The sequence below is a fragment of the Protopterus annectens genome, chromosome 14.part0, assembly GCF_019279795.1.
Source record: "Protopterus annectens isolate FY-2018-M chromosome 14.part0, PAN1.0, whole genome shotgun sequence".
Taxonomy (NCBI): domain Eukaryota; kingdom Metazoa; phylum Chordata; order Ceratodontiformes; family Protopteridae; genus Protopterus; species Protopterus annectens.
The window spans coordinates 429,070,046-429,092,675 of NC_056748.1; the positions used below are offsets into that span (position 1 = coordinate 429,070,046).

Consider the following 22,630-nt stretch of genomic DNA (forward strand, 5'->3'; position numbering starts at 1 on the left):
TGACAGTTTGTTTTACTTTGTTGCCTAGCATATCTCTTTAAGATCTTTATTAACTTCACATACTACGCAGTGACATGGGTTTTCATACAGTTATAAAAAAAATCAAGCCATTGCATAGATTTTTTTTTCTTTTTCATGCATCATACTTGTATGGTTCATTTCTTTTTACCCAATTTAACATTACTTGGAGGACTTTCTCTTCCCTGAAATTGCACTTTTTGTTGTTTGCTCCTTCCCTTTTTTAAACATCCAACTGTCATTTCTTTTATTTCCTTTACAGCTTTCAGTTATTCTGTTAACAGCTGGTTGTTTAGCTTTTGATTTCCATTTTCTAGTAATTATTTTTTGGCAGCCAACACATAGTAGGGCCGTACTATGTCTAGCCAATTCATTTTTTATATCACAACTCAAAAGGGTAATTTCCTTAGTTGCAATAATTTGCTCCTCCAACATTTCTGACAGGTACGCTGTAGGAATTTTTAAAAATCTAAATAGAAACAAAAGTCTAGTGAAAAGTAACACCTGACATGTAGAAATAAAATCCAAACAGACTTTAATAAATCCAAATCACAATGTCACAAAGCTTTCAGACTTGCGTCCTTCAGTGTGTAAAGAAAAACATTTTTCAGCCTAATTTAAATACTCCTATGAGGCCGATTGTATCTGGAGATGGATGGGTCACTGAGCTAATCTCAATGTACCTCCAGCATGTTTTAAGTAAGATTCTCCCTAAATTAAACATTTACATCAAGGTCACTAATGATTTTTTTACACTACCTTTATGAATGGTATACAGTAAACTGTGACTTGAGTTTATATCTTTGTTACAGTGGATATAAAATTGCTTTTCACAGTTATGCATTGATAGTGTACGGCAGTTTTTATGCATACGTGGAAAGATGTCAGGAAGGGAAACTGAAACTGGCTGTGAGCTGTTAGACTTGGTTTTGAGCAACGGCATATTAATGTTTCAGAATGATATTTTTCATCAGCAAGGAGTAGTAGCTTTGGGTACTCCCGTGGCTAAATATCATAACTGGGCAATGGGAAGAGCAATTCATCTACATAGGTCCATCGCAATTTGTATAGATAACATTTTGTTTTATAAGCATTTTGTAGATGACATTTTTTTTAATTTGGAAAGAGGACATAGGAAAACTTTACATTTTTGTTTACTATCTTAACAATAGTACTAACTTTTTTGAGTTTGCTATTTCTCATTCTGAAAATGCAATGAAATACTTGGATATTAGAACAGAGGGGGAAGAAAATGTCATTACTATGTCTGTTTATAAAAAGGAAGTGCATGCAAGTAAGTACACACACAGGACTAGTATGCATGCTGACCATGTGTTTAAGGGTGTATTAAATAGTCAGCTATCCCAGGTCAGTAGATTAAATACTAGTAAAGAGAGATGTGAACAACAAATGGATGAGATGATCTCTGACTTTAAGGAGAGGGATTATCATGCTGACCATTTGGAAGATCTGAAAATAGAAATTTTGAATAAGAGACAGTATATCTAAACCCTACTTCTCTGATAATAGCTCTGCTCAAAACAGTAATATTACTAGGAAAATATGAGCATTTGCACTATCTGATAATGTATAATAGGAGGACAAGAGATGTTAATATTATTTCTAGAAACTGGAGTCTACTGTCCTTAGTACCAGAGATTTGGAATATTATTAGTGACAAACCTAATTTTTCGTATAGAAACTGTAATAGTTTGAAGAAAAGTAAAGACTTACAATTGAAAGAGAATAGATCAGTTCATAGAGTAGATATTTCCATGCCATAACTGCTCATGCTGTTCTGATATACTGTCTGGTCATGAATTTATACATCCCCTAACCAGGAAAAAATGTCTTTAAAGCATCTGCTACATGCAATACTAGCAACATTATCTACCTTGCTACCTGTCTAGAATGTGCTGCATTTTATATAGGTAAGTCCACACGTAGGTTGAAGGATAGAATTATGGAGCATAAATCAGACATCAGGAGGAAGGTGAACACAAATGTACTAGCAAAACAACTTGAGGATGCTGGCTCTAAGCATAGATTTAAATTCTGTTATGAATGTTATATGTCCAAAGATTAGCGATGGTGATATTAGTAATGCTGTAGAGATGAGCGAGTTTGAATGGATAACACTACTTCAGGCAGATGTTAAACCTGGAGTTAATGTTAATATAAGTCTTAACCCAGTATTGAAAAAGAAACAAATGGTTATAAGAATATAGCTAAAATGAATTTTTAGATTTTTTTTTATCTCGTGTATTTTGTATTTTTTGTTATGTTATGTTATGTGTTCTTTATGCTATACATTGATGCTCGATTTTTAAGGCTATAACTTTAAGAAGAAATTTCTAGTTTAATGAGCTGTCATCTGATTTTATACTGACAGTATTTAAATGAGGCTGAAAAATGTCTTTCTTTACACACTGAAGAAGGACGCAAGTCTGAAAGCTTTGTGACTTCAATTCATTAAAGTCAGTTTGGATTTTATTTCTACGTGTCAGGTGTTTACTTTCACTGGATTTTTGCTTCTATTTGGAATTTTTGGGTTGTCTCAGTGAAGGTTTACCTTAGTGCTGGTCCTTTCTACTACATTTTTAAAATGTACCAACTCATTACATTCCCAAAAAAACATGTTTCTTCGTATCCCTTTCTTTCCCATCACACTTCAAACAATTGCAGTCTAATTGTGGAAAAAATATCTGAAGTCTACTTGCCATATAAAAAATATCAATGCAAACAATTCTATGCAAAAATCTTAACTTGGCAGCTAAACAGGTACTCCCATATCCCTTTCTCTTTGCCTAAGCTTTTATCAGTCCCTGGTAGAGAAGGCAGACTCCAACCTAAAGTTCAAACTTTTGTTTGGACTCATCTTACTCTGACTGATTTTACTTCTTAGTTATTTGTTAGGAATACTTTCGTTCCAAACAAAACTTTGGTTCCAAAATTAATTTTCTGCAATAAATTCCAGGTCAATCTTGCTTTTATTCTCTGCCTGTACTTAAGTCATCCCTGTTAATAAAATCTCCTTTTCTCCATTCTTTTGTTGGCTTACTTCTCAAAATACTTTGTGCTACTTTGTAAATGTAATATTGTATATGACTTTTGGTGTTCTCCTTAATGGCCTGCTTCCAAAATCCTACTTTCTTACCCACCCCCCAGCTTCAAGATCATTTTCCCTACTTTGTAGTCTTCTGCTTGTATTGAGCCTTAACTGCAACTCCAAAGAATTGCTTCAGATCTGTTAATCTTAAACCACTTTGGTCTGTGGGGAGAAAGAACGTATCCCACTTAACTGTTGCCCTTTTTACCTCCCAAATAAATTCCTTAAATTTATTAATTATGGTCCTCAGCTTCTCTTCTGGTTGATACTATATATAGGTCAGGAATATTTTCTATTAAAGGGTTAGAACATTTTCACAGCTTGTAACTTGCTAACCATAGTCAAAAGCTTCCAACTTCACAATTTTTTGTATTATCTTTTATTTATTTTTTTAATTTATTCTCTTCTCGCATATCCTTACATATCATAATAGAATCCCTTTCTTTTAATCACTTAAGACACTGGCGCATGTACATTAATAGAAAAAAATTATATTAACATTTTTGTTTACAATCATTATACATTACATATGTTTTCTTCCTTTATAACAACTATTAATTCAGTCCACTACTATTTGTGCCTTCCCTTAAACCCCACTTCTCCTCCTGCACATTATTCTTCAACTGTTCTTCCCACAAATTCCATTTATTTATATGTAATTTGCTCCTTCTCATTCCAGTTTTTTTTATCTCTTTTATAGCATTCAATACTTCAGATACAGTTGGTTTAAAGTTTTATTTCTTTATTCTAGTATTTTTTTTTTTTTTGCAGCTAGTAGAATTAAACTTGGTAAGGCCTTACTATGTCTAAGCAATTCTGATTCTGTGTCCCAGGTTAAAAGAATAATTTCCTTAGTTACAGCTGTTTCATTCCCTGGAATTTCTGGCAGAGTTCTGTAGGGAATTTTTACAATCTGAAAACTCATTACATTCCCAAGAAATGTGTTCCTGATTACCTCTTTCTTAACCATCACACCTTCAACATTTGCTCTTTACTAAAGAGAAAAATCTTTGAAGTTTACTTGGGAGATATATATATATAAATATATATATATATATATATATATATATATATATATATATATATATATATATAAACTATACAAACACTTTCATGCATAAAACCTAAACCTTCTGGACTTTTTTGCATACGTGGGAGCTTTACATATGTCATACTCATAAAATCATAGCTTACTGTGTTGAATACTTTTTCTGCATCAAGGCTCACCAAATTGCTTTTCCAGTCTCTTTCCATTCTTTTTAAGCTACTATGATTGATTCTTATAGTTGTCATGCAGTGTTTTATATGCCCTACTCATTATTACTTTTTTTAACAGCAGCTTCTGTTCTACATTTGAGTAAAAACTTTACCAGAGCAGGTCTTTCACTTAGAACTCCCCCATCCCTTTCTGTTTGCCTATACTCTATTTCCAGTCCCTGATAGAGAAGGCTGTCTCTAATCTGCATTCCAAACTACTTTCTTGCCTCATCAAAGTCTTATCTTTCCCTCTGTATAGTTATTTGCTTCCAATACCTTAGTTCTTTTGCCATTTTTCTCCAGTAAATTTCAGCCCTTCTTGCTTATTTGCCTAACCCTACTTGCAGTCATCCCTACTGGAAAAAAACTCCTTTCTCCATCCTCATGTTGGCTTGGTTCTTAAAATACTTTCTGCAAGTATACAAATATAATAATCTGTATGGATGTTGTTACTCTGTTTAAGGTTCTGCATCAGAAATCCCTGTCGTCTACTGACTTCTTTAACTATCCCCCCTTTCTTCATAAGCATCACTTTCCACTTTGAATTACCATCTTCTGCTTGTGATATGGATACAAGTTTTAATTGTGTAGCTGTAAAATATCCATTCACATCAAGTAATCCTAAAACACCTTGTTCTCCTCTGGTTGATTAAAAAACATACCTGACTTGTGTATAAAACTAAAAGGACTAAAATATTTTCACTGCTTGCATTTTGCTATCCATGTCCATAAATGAGAACATCCAGTTTCTCAGTTTTTGTTTTAAATTTTATTTAGTCCCCCCTGCCTCCTATATCCATAGCTACTGTAACAGAAGCTAAACACCTCATCTTATTGTGTCCCCATAAAAGTGGGTATTGCTGAACCAATTTGTGTGTGGGTACATCATTTATGGCTATAGCTTGTTTTATCTCCATTCATTTTATATTCTGAAAAGACTTGAAACTGTCTAAAAATGTTCAAAAACACCAAAATGTGCTTTTCTGGATTTATCAATTACAAAAGAGCATGTGCTGCAAGTAAAGCCAATTTTTCTTGATTACCATACTGATTATATGATTGAGCTTCTGGGTTCCTTATATTCTTTGCCGCTGGCTCTAAATATAAAGCGAATAACAAAGGATAAAAGGACACTCATGCCTGGCTCCTCTGTTCAAACACAATTTATCAGGGAGGACCCCTCACACTTCAGTTCTTTATATATCCTCCTAATTAACCTTATTGTGTATCGGGGAATGCAAATGCTTCCATTACCCTATTCTTAACATTCCAGCTTACTCTGTTGAGTGCTTTGTCTGCATAAAAGCTCACCAACAGAAGTGGTATTTTATTACAGTCTGCTTCCCTCTGGATCATCATTGCTCTGTTGATGTCAAATATTTGCCTTCCCACCACAAAATCACATTGATTTATTTCTATCAATTTTGGCAACACATTTTCCATTCTTTTAACTAGTACAGACATAAACAGTTTGTAATCATAGTTTAAAATGGAAGTGGGTCTATGTAAGGCTGAGTCTGATGGATCTTTATTATCTTTGGGTAATGTAGCCACACAGCTTTTATTAAAAAATAAACATCTTTTATTTAATTATCACTTATGGTATAGGCAATAATATATTTATATAAACAAAAACAAACCATATTGACATAATTTTACTTGCAAACATTGTACATCACTTGTAATCTAACCAGTCACTGTCAGTCAAACATTACATAGCTCATTCAAATTCTGCCTTCTTTTAAACCTCATTCCTCTTCTCCATGTATTATCAGCCACCACAGCTTTATTCCAAGATGCTGGTGCTTCCCCTGCTTTTAACTCATTATTAAACTAAATCTTTCAGATTTTTATCACTGCTCTTCTCTCCTAACTTTCAAACTTCCACGGGAATTCCATCTGCTCCTGGAGACTTCCCTGCAGATTGATTATACATCACCATTTTATATTTCATCTCCTTCTGTCTTAAGGATTAGTTGAGTCTCATTTTCCTCTAACCTTGGCATAATTAAATCTTCCATAAATATTTCCATTTCTTGTCTTTCTTATTTTCATCATTCCTCTACTTTTTTTTTTTTTTTTTTTTACAAATGTTCATAAAGTTTCAGAAATATATGTACTACCTCTGTAGGATCTCTGGTTATTTTTCTTATCCTAAGCCCTCTAAGTTTGGTGACAGACCTTTCTATTTTCTGTTGCCTAAGTCATTGTGCCAAACGTTTTTGTACTCTGGAGGTTATATAAAAAAATAGTTGCATTGCAGCAATTTTTATAAACTTTTGCATATTATCCAAATACTCCCTAATCTTCTCTTTAGCACTCTGCATTTGCTTCTCTTCCTTTTAGTTGAGATTCCCCTTATTAACTTTTATCCCTAATTAAAAGTGCCTTAGCTACCTTAAAACCAAAGTTGTATACTGTTGTATTAAATGCATTAAAGTATTAAGGCTTCTGGGGAGGCTTCTATTTCTTACTCATTTTTTATAATTTCAGTTTGTCACAGAACTGCTTGCCATTGTACTTTTAAGTTTTCCATTTCCCTCAGCAAAGAACTCTAAACATAAATTGTGTGTGCCTACAGACAGCTAGACTCCCTCTAAACGTATTCACAATGAGGGGAAAAAAAACAGTCCTCAACTTTGCAGCTGCAGGAAGGAATCTTTTTATAAATTTCACTCCGAAAATAATGTATGGAATTCCCTTAGCCATCTGCTGTCAGCTGCAGACTTCATGTCTCCCACTAAGAGCATTTGCTAATGGAAAAAAATCATGGTAATATATTTGTAGATTAAAGAAACTTCACATTTTTATTCCTCTTATTTTTTTAAGCCTATTTTCTTTCAGAAAACTTGTTTATAGCCAAGAACATTAATTTAGACATCCAGTCTTATAAAGACAAAGGACATTATTTTAATTCTACATATAATATAAACAGTGCATTTTACACTTTACCCCTTCCCCAGCAACCCACAATCACAGCATTACATTAGCTTAAACTTGCGTCTGAATAGCCTCTCTTATCTTGTTATAGTGTAAAGCCTAGTATTTTACAACTAAGAAAAAGTACTTTTACACCTTTAATTTTTAACATGTACAGTAATCTCTGAAAAGACTCCCCTCCCCACATTTAAAGTACTCCTAAGTGCACGCCGTACAAAACTGCTTTGCAGTATAGCAAAGCAGCTTACATCCTGAAATGTTTTACACAAATACTAAGAACAAAAATTGTTTTTCCCCTTTAGTGGCCTTCTAAACATTAAAGCATATACCCACTTTGTCATTAAAGTATAGCCAGAAGTTTAACAAAGTCATCAAAATTCCAGTATTTCCCAACCATTTTTCCTTGCAAAGCCATATTTCACGATTGATTTTTATAGTCTCCCGTTTTTCACTAGTGTCAGTGTTGCTGGCCTTCTCCCTGATCATCTCCCTCTCCCAGAACCAGACTCTGGTTCAAGTCCAAGGTATTCCTGATTCTTCTTTTCAATTCCTGTGCTTTTCCCCCTCTATATTTCCTTTGAAACAATGAAAAAGGTTTCACTGAGCTTTATTTCAGAAGAATGAGAATAGGAGTTCCCTTTGCATTTTCTGCATCCAGAAATATATTTGATCCTCCAGGAAAAAAAATCTGAAGGCAGCTAGCTACAGCACCTCAACTTTCACACCTGCCTCTTGGCATTCCCAGATTGCCTGGGATAAATTTGCTTCTCTTCTGATTGTTTTACAAGGAATTATCATCTTCTCAAAATCTCTGCTGTCTCCAGTTTTTAATACTTTTCCTTTCTGCCACACTCAACTCTTTCTTCTATTATGATTGCATCTTTACTAATATATGTGCCCTTTCAGTTAAAAAATCCTGCAGTGGAACAGTAGTCCAATTGCTTAATCTGTGCTTTCATAAAGTTTTAATCCAGTCTGTTACTTAATGTTTCTGTAATACAGCAGAAAATCTCAAGGTTTTCATATGCAATCTGTCTTCTAACTCTGCCATTATTGAAACAAATCTTAACTCATACTCTGCCAGGCTTTTCTTTATTTCACCCTCTGAGTTTGGCAATTGTATCAGTTCATCTGACTAGATAGTTGAAGCTGCTTTTATTTTTAGACTTGATATGTTCCTGAAAGCCATCTCTCGTACCAAAGCTGAAGCAAAAGTTTCAACTGTTTGTTGTTATGCAGCTGCAGGATTCTTCCCAGCCATTGTCTTCTTTTCACCTATACTGGTTGATTTTCTTTCAAGTTCTGCAAATTTCTTCCTTGCAGTCATCCAGCTAATGAACTTACTAGCCAATAACTGAATTTTACCCAAACTGACAATTTCAGTGTCCCTTCTTTTTCATTTGCTGTTCTGACAATGGGAGAACTAAAGTTAAGCTGCTGTTCAGTGTGCAGACATCTGGAAAGTCTGTCATAACAGAATCATTTTTAATCCTAACATGTCAATACTTCACCTTATCTTGACCCTACAGATATGCGCATTGCTGAGCCAATTAATTTGTTGGAACATGGTTTATGGCTGTAGCCTTCGTTTTAGTTACAATTATTTTATTTAGAGAAAAAAATTAAACTGTCTAAAAGTGTTCCAGTGGACAGAAATATCTCTTTCTATATGTATCAACCACACAATAATATTATCTGCAAGTAAGGCAAATTTTTCTTGAGTACCTTACCAGTTGTACGCTTTACTTGGTGCATACATTATTTTATTTGCCAGTGGCTGTTAGTATAAGGCAAATAATAAAGGGGAAAGAGAACACTCCTGCCTGGTACTCCTGTTCAAACACAGTTTGTCTGAGAGGAACACTCCCACCTTGATTCTTGCCCTGACTCTATATATTTTCTTAATTAATCCCATTATTCTCTCAGGAAATGCAAACGCTGCCATTGCCCTAATCAGTCTCTGTTTGGACCCATTTTGCATTTTTCCAGACTTTTCATTTGAATAAAAATATTCTTGAAACAAAACAATGTACATTTTCATTTTTAACCACCCCCCAAACCCCCAATCCAGCAAGATCTCAGGAAGATTGACATAATGATGTCCAGTTTGGGAGTCTGATAAAGGATGTATGGGTACCTCATATAGTTAGAGTGATACAGAATTCAGTGGACAGAAACATCCACCATGACAGGGATCCAGTTCTAAAAGCACCTAATCCAGTCCATGTTTCTAAAAAAAAAAAAAAATATATATGAAACTAGTAGACAGAGCCAGTCCCTCCTGTGAATTGGATCAATAAGTTTTATTCCAGAATGTGCTTGGTTCCCAGAAAGGAGGGCTGTTGGAAACCCATTCTAGACCTCACAAAGCCAAACATTTATCTAGAAGTGCCAACATTTAAGATGCTGACAATTCTGGCCCTACCATTGCTCCTGTTCCCACAAGCCTGGATGAGCACCAATGATTTAAAGGATGAGTATCTTCATATTTACTTCAACTTGGACCATGGGTGCTTTCTTAGATTTCATGCAAGGGGTTGGTGTTATCAATTTACATTATCTTTTTTGGTTTGCCTACTACTCCCAGGGAATTTACCAAGTGCCTGGCACCGGTTATTGGATTTGCAGAACCCAAGGGCATCCACATCTTCTCTCACATGAAAGACTGCCTCATCCAGGCTTCTTCACAGGTGGAGGCGAACAGGGCCCTTTCCCATGTCATAAACCTGCTACAGTTATTCGGGATTTGGGAACTTATGTGGCAGTGACCTAAATTTTGACCAACATGTGTCCATTGTTATAAGAAAGTCCTTTTGTATTGCACAGCTTACAAAGGGATTGTGTCTAGATCTGGGGATGTCCTTCTCCTTTTCTCAGCTCTCGTTAGGCCAGTCATCTAAAATAATTTCCCCTTTGGCATGTATCTGTCCAGACACATGCAACAACTGGAACTCCCAGAGAGATACAAGGAGTAAGCAACATGTCCTACATGGACAGACTCAAAGCCATATCACTATACTCAGTATCCTACAGACTGCTAAGAGGTGACCCGTGTCTGGTATACAAGGCACCCTCTGACCCAGTACTGATGGATTTACTGCACATCATGTCAGATGTCATCAGAAATACTCACTCTAGGGATTTAAACCTCTTCTGCAACATCAACAAACCGTGGTCTGTTTTTGTAAGTTAGATGGTAACTTACTGTACCTTGTGAGATTCATATAACTAAAAACATGTCTTCGGCAAGGATGGAGTGGATGAACTGTATTGCATCTGAAGAAGTGTCTTAAACGAAAACGCAGGTGTGGAGACATAGCGTTTGTGCTTTGGGACTGTCCTGGATTTGCTTTTGTGTTCCAGTCGTTTTGTGGCAATAAAATCCATTTTCCAGCAAGGACTGTGTTGCCTTTCTCCTCTAGTGCTCTTGTAATTAGTAAACATCAACAAACCAGTTTGGAGGGACAGGTATATCTCACAGAAGATACTACTGCCATGGAACAGACTCCCCATCCACATAAAACAAAGTTTCATCCCCATCCATATTCAAACGTAACTTGGATCTATGGACAGAAAACAGAAAATGTACCCCAGGACTGCTCCCTGTACTACTAATAGACATGGGCAGCTCCTTAATGCCTTTATCCCATGCATGGATCCTCTCAAGTTATCTATGGTGTGATCCCAGTTATTCTCATTAGGGGTAATGTATCATTGTTGACTATGGGATGTGTGAGGCCAATCTCTAACCAAGTGGGATAGGTTAATTTGAGCACAAAAATGGAAACTGGTTAGGTTTTAAATGGCTGACAAAGGCAGCTAGCCTAGTACTTTCCTATGAACCTGTAGAGCCTGGAGTTCACCATCAGCTTCCCAGAAGTCCAGCATCATACCTCAAAGAGAGTGGTGTTTCCAGGCTTCCTGTTAGATGCCAAACTTCAAAGGGCATTCCTTCCCCCTAGACAACATGGAAAGTTTACAGAAAAAAAATCTTCCTACAGCTAGCAGGACAGAAAAATACATATTAATGTCATTAAGTGCCTTAGGGTTGTAAGGTACATGTCTTCCACCATACTGATAATTCCGCAAGACATTTACATATGAGGAGAATCTAGCAGTACCAAAGGTCAGAGTGGAGTCGGACCCCCTTCACTGCAAAAGTTGATGTCCACTTGAACCCGTGTCCATTCAGTGTGTTTCCAGGAAGGTGCAGTTCTGCACCAGTCAGGACAGCCTGAATATGCATGGTCCCTTTTATGTATGATTCCCCCAAATAAGGTCCTTACTCTGGATCATCCACAGAGGTTCCTCACTAAAAGAATACAGGGAGTAAGTAATATGTCCTATGCAGGCCACCTCAAGGCCCTATCCCTGTATTCTGTCTCCTGCAGAGGAAATCCTTCTATGTTGCACAAGATATAAACAAAGGTATGGCATCTAAGTCCAAGGAAGTCATTGTTCCACTGTATTCAGCATTCATCAGACCTATCATTGAGTACAGTGCCCCTTTGGTATGTACTTAACCAAGGCATATCCAACAACTGGAATATCCACAGAGGTTCCTCACTAAAAGAATACAGGGCGCAAGTAATATGTCCTATGCAGACTGCCTCAAGGCCATATCCCTGTATTCTGTCTCCTACAGGCTTTTGAGAGGAGATCTATACCTGGTATACAGGGCATTGTCAGACCCCACTCTGGACCTCCTGCATATCCAAAAAATAAACAGCACAAGAATGACTTGTTCTAATGACTTAAACCTTGCCTGTGATATAAATAGGACCTGCTGGAGAGATAGGTATGTATCCCAGAGCCTACCTCATCTATAGATCAGGCTCCCCATCCATGTGAAGCATAATTCCTCCCTAACACAATTCAAGTGCAACTTGGACAATTGGATGGGAAACTAGAAATTCATTCCTGGTTTGGCACCTATGTCTCTAATGGGCACAGGTAACCTGTAATTGGTTCATCTCCCAGGCCCATGCTTACACTTCTCAAGGGTATCGGAACTTGTCAGACATTTGGGAGGCATGGCTAGGCTTAAAAAGGCCCTTGTGGTCATTAGCGTAGTAAAGACCTATGGATATTCTACACTGTGTCTCGAGGGCAAACACACAGGACCTCAAAGTGCAAGGAATATACAATGCTTTGGAAATTAATGAACATATTGGTGTAAAAATAAGTCTGACAAGTTTGCAAGGCTCTGTGTTCACTTAGAGAATTCTGCAACACTTTTCAAGTGTTTCAACTGAATCCAGAGCCATCCAAGCTAAGATAAGAAATTACTGCACTTGTACTTAACTTTATAAGTGATTACAACTGTTTTTTGAGCATTTCTTAGGCATTTGTTTAATTTTGTGGAAAAAAATATAAATTTCTCTGTTTATTGGCTTTCCTAGTTATTGTTTGCCTTCAGAATCCCTTGCAGAAGGGAAACTTAACCGGTGACTTAGTGTTTGTACTTGTTTCATTTGCACTTGAGAGCTGCTTTTGCTGTGCTTTTTCATTTAGAATTTGGAGGATCACCCACCTTGCGGAAGAAGGTGTTTACCTGATGTCTGTGAGTTGGGAAACCGTCTGCAGAGCTCGACATGTGGTTGTTCAGGTCCTCTTCAGTAGATCGAACGTTTATAAGTTCGAACCACATATGGCCGAGACCATATGTTCGAACTTGTAAAAGTCTGATCTGACCGAATGGAGATCTCCATACAGAGCAGAAAGGGAAGATTTCCCATTTCCGCAATGTAGTGAGATCTTGGAGTTGGTATATTTAAGTAAGGGGTGTGTGGGAGGCACAGGGGGGCAGAGCCCCCCTGCTATAAACATTTAGTTTTGTGTTATTTGGTTTTATGTGGTTTTACATCAGTGTTCAAACTTTTACGAGTTCGAACATATGGTCTCTGCCATATGTGGTTCGAACTAGTAAAAGTTTGATCTACTAAAGTAGATCCAGTTGTTCATATGCTAGAGGGCATAGGCGTCCGTTTTCAAGCTTGTTTTTACTGCTGTAAATCAGGTAAGTTTGTACTGTTAGCAGTGCCTTGTATAGAAGCAAATGACTAGACAATAAAATTTCCCTAAAAAGTTAGGATTAGGTCTGAAACCTGTTAAACTGTATGGCTTAGAGCTGCTAGCTTGAACATGGAATAGCACTACCATATCCTAGCACTATATAACATATTGTGCTTAACCGCAAAAACTGCCCTAAGTGGCCACTGTTAAAACCCCTTAATCCTGAATAGTGTCCCCCCTCCATTACTGAACCAGACAACATGGATATGCAATTTCAAAATGTCTCTGTGGCCAGCTTGGTAGGGTTTGGTCATCCTAAGGCAATGCAGCAATTGTCTCATGTCCTCAGACAACCAGTTAATTATTAAAGAAAAATAACATGGTATGAGAGAGATGTGGAGATAAAAATCTTGCATATCGATGAGTTGTCAGGGATATACACACCACACACACCACTCACCACACACACAGATTCTTATTTTGAGGAACTTAAAAGAAACCTGTCCAAATCTCAAAGACCTCCAGAGTCACATAACAGCAACGCTACTCCTCAGAAATCCCTAAAACACACACACCAAGACCAACATCAAACATCTCACAATAGCCTATACCCAATGGTCCCCCAAGAGCAAAGCCTGTTAAGCAAACATATACTTTACCTAATACTCTTGACACTGGGGACTCCATTGTGTGACACACAGATGTCCCACTCACCAGGTTAAACAAGGAGAAGATATTTTAGTTGCCTATCTGGAGCCAGGATCCACAATATCACATATACTCTGAAATCACTGCACCCCAGGTAGCAATGTGATTCTGTCTTAGTGCATATGGGAGATGTACCTCACTGGACTGTATGAAGAGACTTAATGGATCTCTCAGAACATGCGTTATAGTAGATGTGCACCTTGCATTAAGCAGTAGTTTACCTTCACTAAGGTTGATGCCACAGTATGAATATAAAATGACTAATTGTAATAATTGGTTTAGTTTCTGGTGTCACTCCAGGGGGATCCAGTGTCAGTCAGCCTGGGAGAATGTGGTCAACAGACCACATTGTTTTACTAAGGATGGGGTGCAGTTGTTCCCCCTTGGCCTTTGGATATTGGATAGAATTTTTTCCACTCCCTTGGAGACTTTTTAGGCAATGCCAAAAAGACAAAACTATCAACACAGTGAAAAAGTCTCCAAGCAGCCTGTTGGAAGGAGCCTAAACAAAAAACTCCACATCCTTCAAGTTCCTCACTCTGAAGAATGTAGACATCTGTTCCTTAACTGAGACTTTAGTTTAAAGCTGCCAAAAAATACTTCGGCAGTGCAAGGTCACATAGTCTTCTGTATACTTAGACCAACAGCAGCATAGACTTGGGCCAAAGGTGGAGGTGTCTCAGTTTATGTTAACACAAACATAGCTCCAGGTTGGTTATACAGGATGATGATATGGAGCACATCCACATGCAGGTTACCATAGGTAGTCCGTTACCGTATCATGGCTAGCTGCAGGTTGTCTTCTATGCCCCTAGAGTCTCACAACTCTTACCTAAACCTACTAGAGGCCCTCACCATCAAAACCAAACACCCTGTTCATGGCTGACTGTAACTACCCCTGTATAGACTGGGACTTTATTAACACAAACACCCTAGAACAGATAGTGCATACTCCAACCAGAGGGTCGAACATAGTGATGTTGGATCACAAAGCTGTTTCCTTTGAAGTAAAAATCAACCAGGAAAACCCAGCTAACCCAGTAACAGTTAGGAACTATTCTAAGGCAAAATACATACTACTGACACTTTGTCAAAATTCAGGGCTCACCTTAACCCCAAGACCACAGATACATGTACAGCACTATTCACAGAGTCACTGTATAAACATGTGAAAGGCTGCATAGAGGCTGTTGTACCTTCCAGAAGTAAACCCAAAACAAACACTAAAACCAAACCCAACTGGTGGAATCCTCACCTAAACTGGGTATATAATAAAAGAATACCACTCATTACCAAAAACAGGAAGAGCAACTCCCTTAAAGACAAGTGCGCTCTCATACAGTTAAACAGGAAACTGAGAGATCAAGTCCAGCAGGCCAGCTACAATGTCAAGATAGCCGTGCAGGATAAGGACAATCTTCAACTTTGCCAAGAACCTTAAAGGTTACACACAGCAGTGTGCTGGACTGGTTGGAGAATGGTACCACTTTCACTGTTCAGGGTGATATAGCAAGTCTACTGGTTGATGCATTCAGCTCAAGCTTCACCCCCACTCCTCCCCAGCTCCTTCAGGTGAAATCCCCTCCAACGTACTACCCCAACTATTATCAGGGGCCAGGTGCTAGTAGTACTCACTAAAGCCAATAACACCGCCATCTTGGGTCACAACATCCCTGGCCGCCTCCTGAACATACTAAAACATGACCTGTCAGAACCACTTCATGCACTCTTCAACTACAGCCTTGAAACAGACTACCTTCCAAGTGAATGGAGGACTGTAACAATCATTCCCCTCCACAAGGGTGGACCATCAACTGACCAAGTGAACTACAGACCCATCAGTCTAGCAGCCTAATATGCAAAGCCATGGATCAAATTGTCATTAAAATGATAAACAAGGGCATTGGCAACCTACAGACACTGAACCCATCCCAATTGGGCTTGGTTAAGGGAAGGATATGTCTGCTTAATCTAGTAGACTTGTTTGAGAGGGTCACCAAGGCAATGGGTGAGAGTAAAACAGTGCATGCCGCACATCTTGTCCTAGCTAAAGCATTCAATACATTACCACAGTCAAGCATTGTTGACAAGCTCTCTGAGCTAGACATGAATCCCTACATAACTCGCTGGATTGCCACCTGGCTCACAGACTGTACTCAAGAAGTCAGGATAAGTGAAACCACCTCCACCAACAGAATGGTCACCAGTGGAGTTACCCCCAGGGTGCTGTGCTGAACCTGCTCCTGTTTGGCATCTACTTCTCAGAGGTCAAGGCTAATGTTTGTGGCCTCTGGACCACCAAGTTCACAGATGACTGTAAAGTGAGAACTGTTAGAGTCCTCCAAGACATCAACATCGTGCAAGAGAGTTTAATACAGGCAAATGAATGGTGCCAAATAACTTATCCCATTTGATTATAGATTGGCCTTACCCCATCCCATGGTTGATAATTATATATTAACCCTAATAGGAATAACTGGGATCATACCATAGATAATTTGGGGGGACCCATGCATGGGATAAAGCATTTAGGAGCTGCATCTGTCCATTAGTGGTGCAGGGGGCAGTCCCAAGGTAAAATTTCTGCCAAAATATGCATAGTAATGCCCTTTGGGAAACTATAAACCCAGTTAATTACTCCATCAGTAAAACACCCCCAAGAGTCAATCCAGTAGTAAGGGATCCCTGGGTACTCCTCAGATAGACCTGTTTACAACTCAAGACAGCTGAAGAAATTCTACTCAAGTGCACCATACAATGAGGCTTAAGCAAGCAAAGATACATTTCTCATAATTGGGACAGATCTGTTCTTGTATACCTTTCCTTCAGTCCCTTTGCCCCCTAGTGGTTATCCAAAGACTGAAAATAGGATAAGCCAGAAATGTTATTGATTGCAGACTTTTGGCCCAGGAAGTATTGGTTGTCTTTCGTAAGGGAAATCTTTAGGGGAAACATCACATACAGCCTATAATGCTTGACCTGCAAACACACACACTTCAGCCTGGAGACTCTGTGGCTCATGGTTTTGATTATCTGATTTGATTGCCTATTGGGTATCAGTATACTGAGACTTGCTACATATTAACAAGTAGACTAGAAAACCTGTTTCTGAGAAATGTAATTTATCCAAATAGAAGTCTTCCATCTGGTTCCAGGCGAGAAGATAGAATCCACCCCAAGCCTTCACTACCTCTCTGAGCTTTTTAGAATAGATTTGGCTTATAGTACTAATAAAGCTAATCTGTATTGCCAATTCAGCCTTAATTACCTGTGAATCTACCTTTTGTCCAACCTCAGACCAGTGAAACAATTCCTTAAAAAGGTACTAAATTTAAGACCACCATGGAAAATAATTGTTTCTCCCTGGGTTCTAAACTGTGTCCTGGAGAAGTTTACCCAAGCTCCCTTTGAGCCAGCAGCCACAGCTCAGATAACATTCTTGAGGTGAAAAACGGTTCTGCTTGTAGCCATCATTTGGGCTGGGAGAGTATCAGAATTTCAAGCTTTAACGTGGAAGGATCCCTTTCTGGCTTCCATAGGGATAGTGTGAGTGTGGAAGCAAATTTGTCCTTCCCCAAAATAGTAAGAGAGTTCTCCTCGAACCAGACTGTTTAGTTAAGTTTCACATACTCTAAAAATATGAGAATTTTGTATTCCTTAGACAGTCACAGACAATTAAGATACTAGACAATTAAGATACTGATTTAAACAAGACAAAAGACACTAGAAAATGTAGTCAGTTTATCTTATTTGCAGCAAAGAAAGAGGAGGAACAGCCTTTGTGGAAATGGACTTGTATATAAATGGCCAGCACAGTGTGTACAGTTTTGCTATCTATCCCAAGTTAAATGCCTGGTAGGCATAGTCAAGGTGCTTAGTACCGTGGGTACAGACACAACTATGCCCTTTCTTAAGGGGGTTCATACGCAAGACATTCTGGAAGCAACCACTTAGACATCTTTTCACACTTTTTCTAAATGTTAGTTTAGACTTTGACTGTACAGCTAATACTGGTTTTGCTACTGCAGTTCTTTAAAGGCAAGCTGCAACCCAGCCACTGCAGTGATTCCACTTTTTATCATTCCTCAGTGATTCCACTTCTTATCATTCTTGAAGATGTGGGAGTCATACCAGTAGTTAAGATTACTGTAACAGTAATTGAGCAAAGAACATAGTACAGTTGTGTTGGAACCTTCTAACAGTTGTGTTAGATTTTCAAGCAGATCATTGTTGTAATACTTCAATCCTCGTATTATCCCCTTTGGTCTTGATAGTAGATGTCCGAGTGTATCATTGTTGTAATACTTCAGTCCTCCTGTTATCCCCTTTGGTTTGCCTTCTCCCGTGGATTGTAGACATCATGGGCTGGAGTAAGATACCTCTTCATGAAAACCTTCCTTCCTCCCCTTCTCTAAGGCCTTGGGTCTGCTCAAGTTAGGGTAGCAGTCTTCAGAGACCATTTACTTCTGTTCCTGCTTCCTACCCAGAGAGGGGGCCATCTTCACTTTGCTGTCACCTACTTTAACTGGATCTTTGTCTCTCCTGTCATTTGCAAGGGCTCTTTAGCACCTTTCTAGGCTGACATCCTAGGTAAAGATGTTCAGTGTGCCTGGGGTGAAGAGTTCTAAGCTCTAAAAGTCAAGCCAGCCAAACCTGGATGCCTCTGGCTGTAGCGGTAGTGTACTCAAACATCTACTATTATAGTAAATTTCTGCACATTTGTAATTGTATATTTGTTTCATGACAGTAAATAAGTTAAGAAAATGATACTTCTGTAGTCTGAATACAGATTTTTCAGAAGTTTTTTGTACACTTTTCGTATGTTTGCTCTTATACTGCTTCTCAACTGTTTGCAACACTACTCCTTGGTATAATAACAAATGCAAAGTTGTTACAGTAAACTGAGTAACAACTGTTTTCAACAGCTGACTCCATAGAAGAGATTCCAATTTGCTTGCTGTTAACTAGTAGATGCCAGGGATTTACTTGCTGTTAACTATAAAATGGCAAGTCTGCTGTATCAGACATGCCAAAATTCTCCCTTGTCTATGCCACTAGGTATCTTATTGTTCTTCTCAGTGCTGTGTAAGCTAAAAGCCATATGATCAAGCTAGGCAATTTTTGAGTAGGCACACTGAGCCTTATGTCTGTTTCCAGTGTACAGTGCCATTTGTTGTAAACTTAAGCCCATATGAAAACTTTTTTTAAAATATATTTTATGATCTTAATGTGTTTTAGGGCAGAATTCTTTGATAAGGACGGTGTAATGAAGGATATCCGGGCCATTTATCAGGTGTACAGTGCACTTCAAGATAAAATACAGGTATGCTAATATGTTTTCCATATTCTAGCTTTCTGACTTTCTGTTTTTAAGTTTGTGAACTGTGTTTGTTCCACTTACAGCCTTTAATACTCCCTAGTTTCTCAACTGCTGCCCCAGGCTGAGAATGATAGTTGACATAGGCATAGCTGCTTTAATTCACTGGTAGAGCTGTGTGCATACAAGCTGGGGGAAGATATCATGCCACTTTATGCAGCATCACAAGTCCTTCCCCAGTCATACCTAGGAGTGAATGGAATGAGCAATGATGCCAGCATCCAGTTGACTAATGAGGCATAGACATTCCCCCTGTATTACCATCTTTTACAGATTTTACCTATGGTTTTCACTAGCTGTCCTTCTTAAAGTGAACATTGTCATCCCTTCCTTATGGAGGGAGAGAGAGAGAGCTGTCATTGTATGCCCACCCTTATTACCCAAGTCAGTCCAGAGCTAGGGATACCAGATCTGTATGTATTCATCTGACAGACTGACTCTTCTTAGTTCTGTTTTGCTTGTATACTGACAATACCAGTGTGTGTGTGTACCTTATTTTAAAACATCCCACAATTTTTTTATTCAGAGTTATTTGTTGTGCCATTTTTGGATGGTACCACATTCTTTTAATTAAAAGTCTCTCATAGGTTCATATGCAAGTGCTAGGCTAGCTGCCCTTTTGGGCCATTTTAAGCCTAGCCAATTTCCCTTTTTGTGCTCTAACCTATCCCATTTGGTTAGAAATTGGCCTTACCCCATCCCATGGTCAATAATTATATATTATACTTAATAAGAATAACTGGGATCATACCATAAATAATTTGAGGAGATCCGTGCATGGGATAACATTTAGCTGCCTTTGTCCAGTATTAGTATAGGGGCAGTCCTGGGGTAAATATTCTGTTTCCCAGCCATAGATCCAAATTATGCTTGAATATGGACAGGGATGAACTTTGTTTTATGTGGATTGGGGAATCTTTTTCAGATTAGCAGTATCTTCTGTGAGATACACCTGTCCTTCAAACCATTCTGTTGCTGTTGCAGAAGAGGTTTAGATCCCTAGACTGAGTATATTTTATACCATTTAACTTGCTGATATGCAGTAAATCCATCAGCATTGGGTCAGAGGATGCCTTGCATGCCAGTTACAGGTCCCCTGTTAGCAGTCTGTAGGGTACCAATTATACTGACAATGCTTTGAGTTGGTCCATGTAGGATATGTTGTTGTATAGGCTTTGTATCTTTTTAGTAAGGTATCTCTGTGGGCATTCCAGTTGTTGCAATTGTCTGAATAGATACATGGCAAAGGGGACATTGTATTCAACGATTGGCCTAATGAGGGCTGAGTAAAGGTAACAGTGACATCCCTAAATCTCAACACAATCTCTTTGTTTATAAGCTGTGCAGTATAGAAGCATTTCTTACAAAAATGGACACATGGTAGTAAAAAGTTGGGTCACTGTCCACATAAGTTTCCAAATCTCAAACAGCGGTGTCACCTCTTGGGGTGCATCGTTAACATAGTAGTTTCCTGGCATAGATGACTTCCCAAAGAATACAGTAATGCATTCCATGATTTTGACACCAGTTATTTATGCGAGACAGACCTTATTGCACGATCGCGAAGTAATTTCAGGAATTAGTGACTGCACCTAGCTTGCAGTCATCTGTAAACTTAGTCTGTGAAAGCCCTTTGGTATTGGCTTTTACTTCAGAAAAGTAGATGGCAAACAGGAGAGATGTCAGCATAGAACCCTGGAGGACTGCACTTCTGACTGACCTCTTTGTGGAGGTGCCTTCCACTATTTTGGTTTCCTGTGTTCTATCTGTGAGCCAGTTGGCAATCCAGCGGGTGACAGGGATTTATTCCCAGTCTGTCTAGCTTTTCTACTATGCCCGAGTAGAGAAGTGTGCCAAAATCTTTGGCCAGGTCAGGATATACAATGTGTACCATTTTGCCTTCATACATTGCTTTGGTGACCTTTTCAAAAAATTCACCAGGATGAGTACGCATGACTTGCCCTTCAATAATCCAAAATGAGACTGTTCCAGTGCTTGTAGGTTCCCTGTGATGTGACTGATTAGTTCCGCGCTAAGTCTTTCCATGGTAACTGTTTGGGTCTGTGAAAGGTCCTCCTTTTATGCAAGAGAATGACTGTAGCTGCTGTTTAGTCTCTTGGAACAAAACGTATGTGGAAGCTGAAATTGAACGGTGTTGTCAGGGTCAGGGGTCAGTCTAAATCATGCTTCATACTACTTAAGATTCATATAGGAATATTGTCATACTCATCGATGCAGTATTTTTAGCTTTTGATAGCACTTTTAGGACTCTTGTCTTGTGTGATAGCTGGAGGCAGGACAGTTTCAGGTTTATCTTTAGGGACAGATGGAGGGTTAAAGTTTGAACTAAATTTATTGGCCCAGTAGGTGTGGTGTATCTTCAGCCTCAGTGTAGGTAACATTGTACAAAATCAGCTCAGCGCATTGCTGCATTGTGCTTTTGAAATTACAAACATAACTAAAAAATGCCTTGTGATTGACTTTAGCTTGGATAGCTATTTTAGCCTCAGACTTGGCTTTTGTGGATTTTATTAAGCTTCTGAGTTTATTTCCATGACAAGGGCTCTAACATTCTGGCAATTACTTTTCTTACTTTTGGTCAAAATTATTTTTCTTTAATTATAAAACTTGTTGATATTATGGTTACACCCTGTGAGTTTGTTTCTTAGGTTTACCCTATACTATAAGAAAAGGAGCCACTTTTGTGATTTTTAAGTATTTTCTTCTGATTTTTTTGTTAAGTTTTACTGCTTTGCCGCCTACTTTTTGGCATTTTCCAGCTTGCTAAAGTTTATATCTGTAACAGTAACGGTACTTGGAACACATCTAGAGCCTGTTTATTGCATTTCCTGTGTTGCACTTAATTTAAAATCGTTTTTTTCTCTAAAAACTGCATTTTACCTGATTTTGGCCTAGCACTCAAATGTGGGGTCATTTATTGTACTGTTGTGATTATTTTGCTGTGTGTGTATCTCTGCTACCTTTAAACTACAACAAAAAGAAAAAAAAAAATTTTTTTCCCACTTTCTGAAAGTTAAGAAAGTTCAGTTACAGATTTGCTGTTCTGAACTGTTTGGAAGTTTCTAGAAGGCCAGTACTTGCTTGGGCTAAAGGGAAGTCTCTGTGTTCACCAGTGGGAGTGGTTAACACTGAACAGCCTGCCTGTCCCTGGAGGAGTGGTTACTACCTAGAAGCTGTAGTTTTAT

The 22,630-nt window shown here is 38.3% G+C and overlaps 1 protein-coding gene across 1 annotated transcript in view; it reads left to right on the forward strand.

The window, feature by feature from the left end:
- ABRAXAS2 (abraxas 2, BRISC complex subunit) overlaps window positions 1-22,630 on the forward strand; it is a gene marked incomplete in the record, with an annotated part of 1,016,818 nt that overhangs the window by 790,915 nt on the left and 203,273 nt on the right. Inside the window, 1 exon segment of the mRNA XM_044056200.1 lies at window positions 19,286-19,370. Within this exon segment, the coding sequence (XP_043912135.1) occupies window positions 19,286-19,370 (85 nt within the window).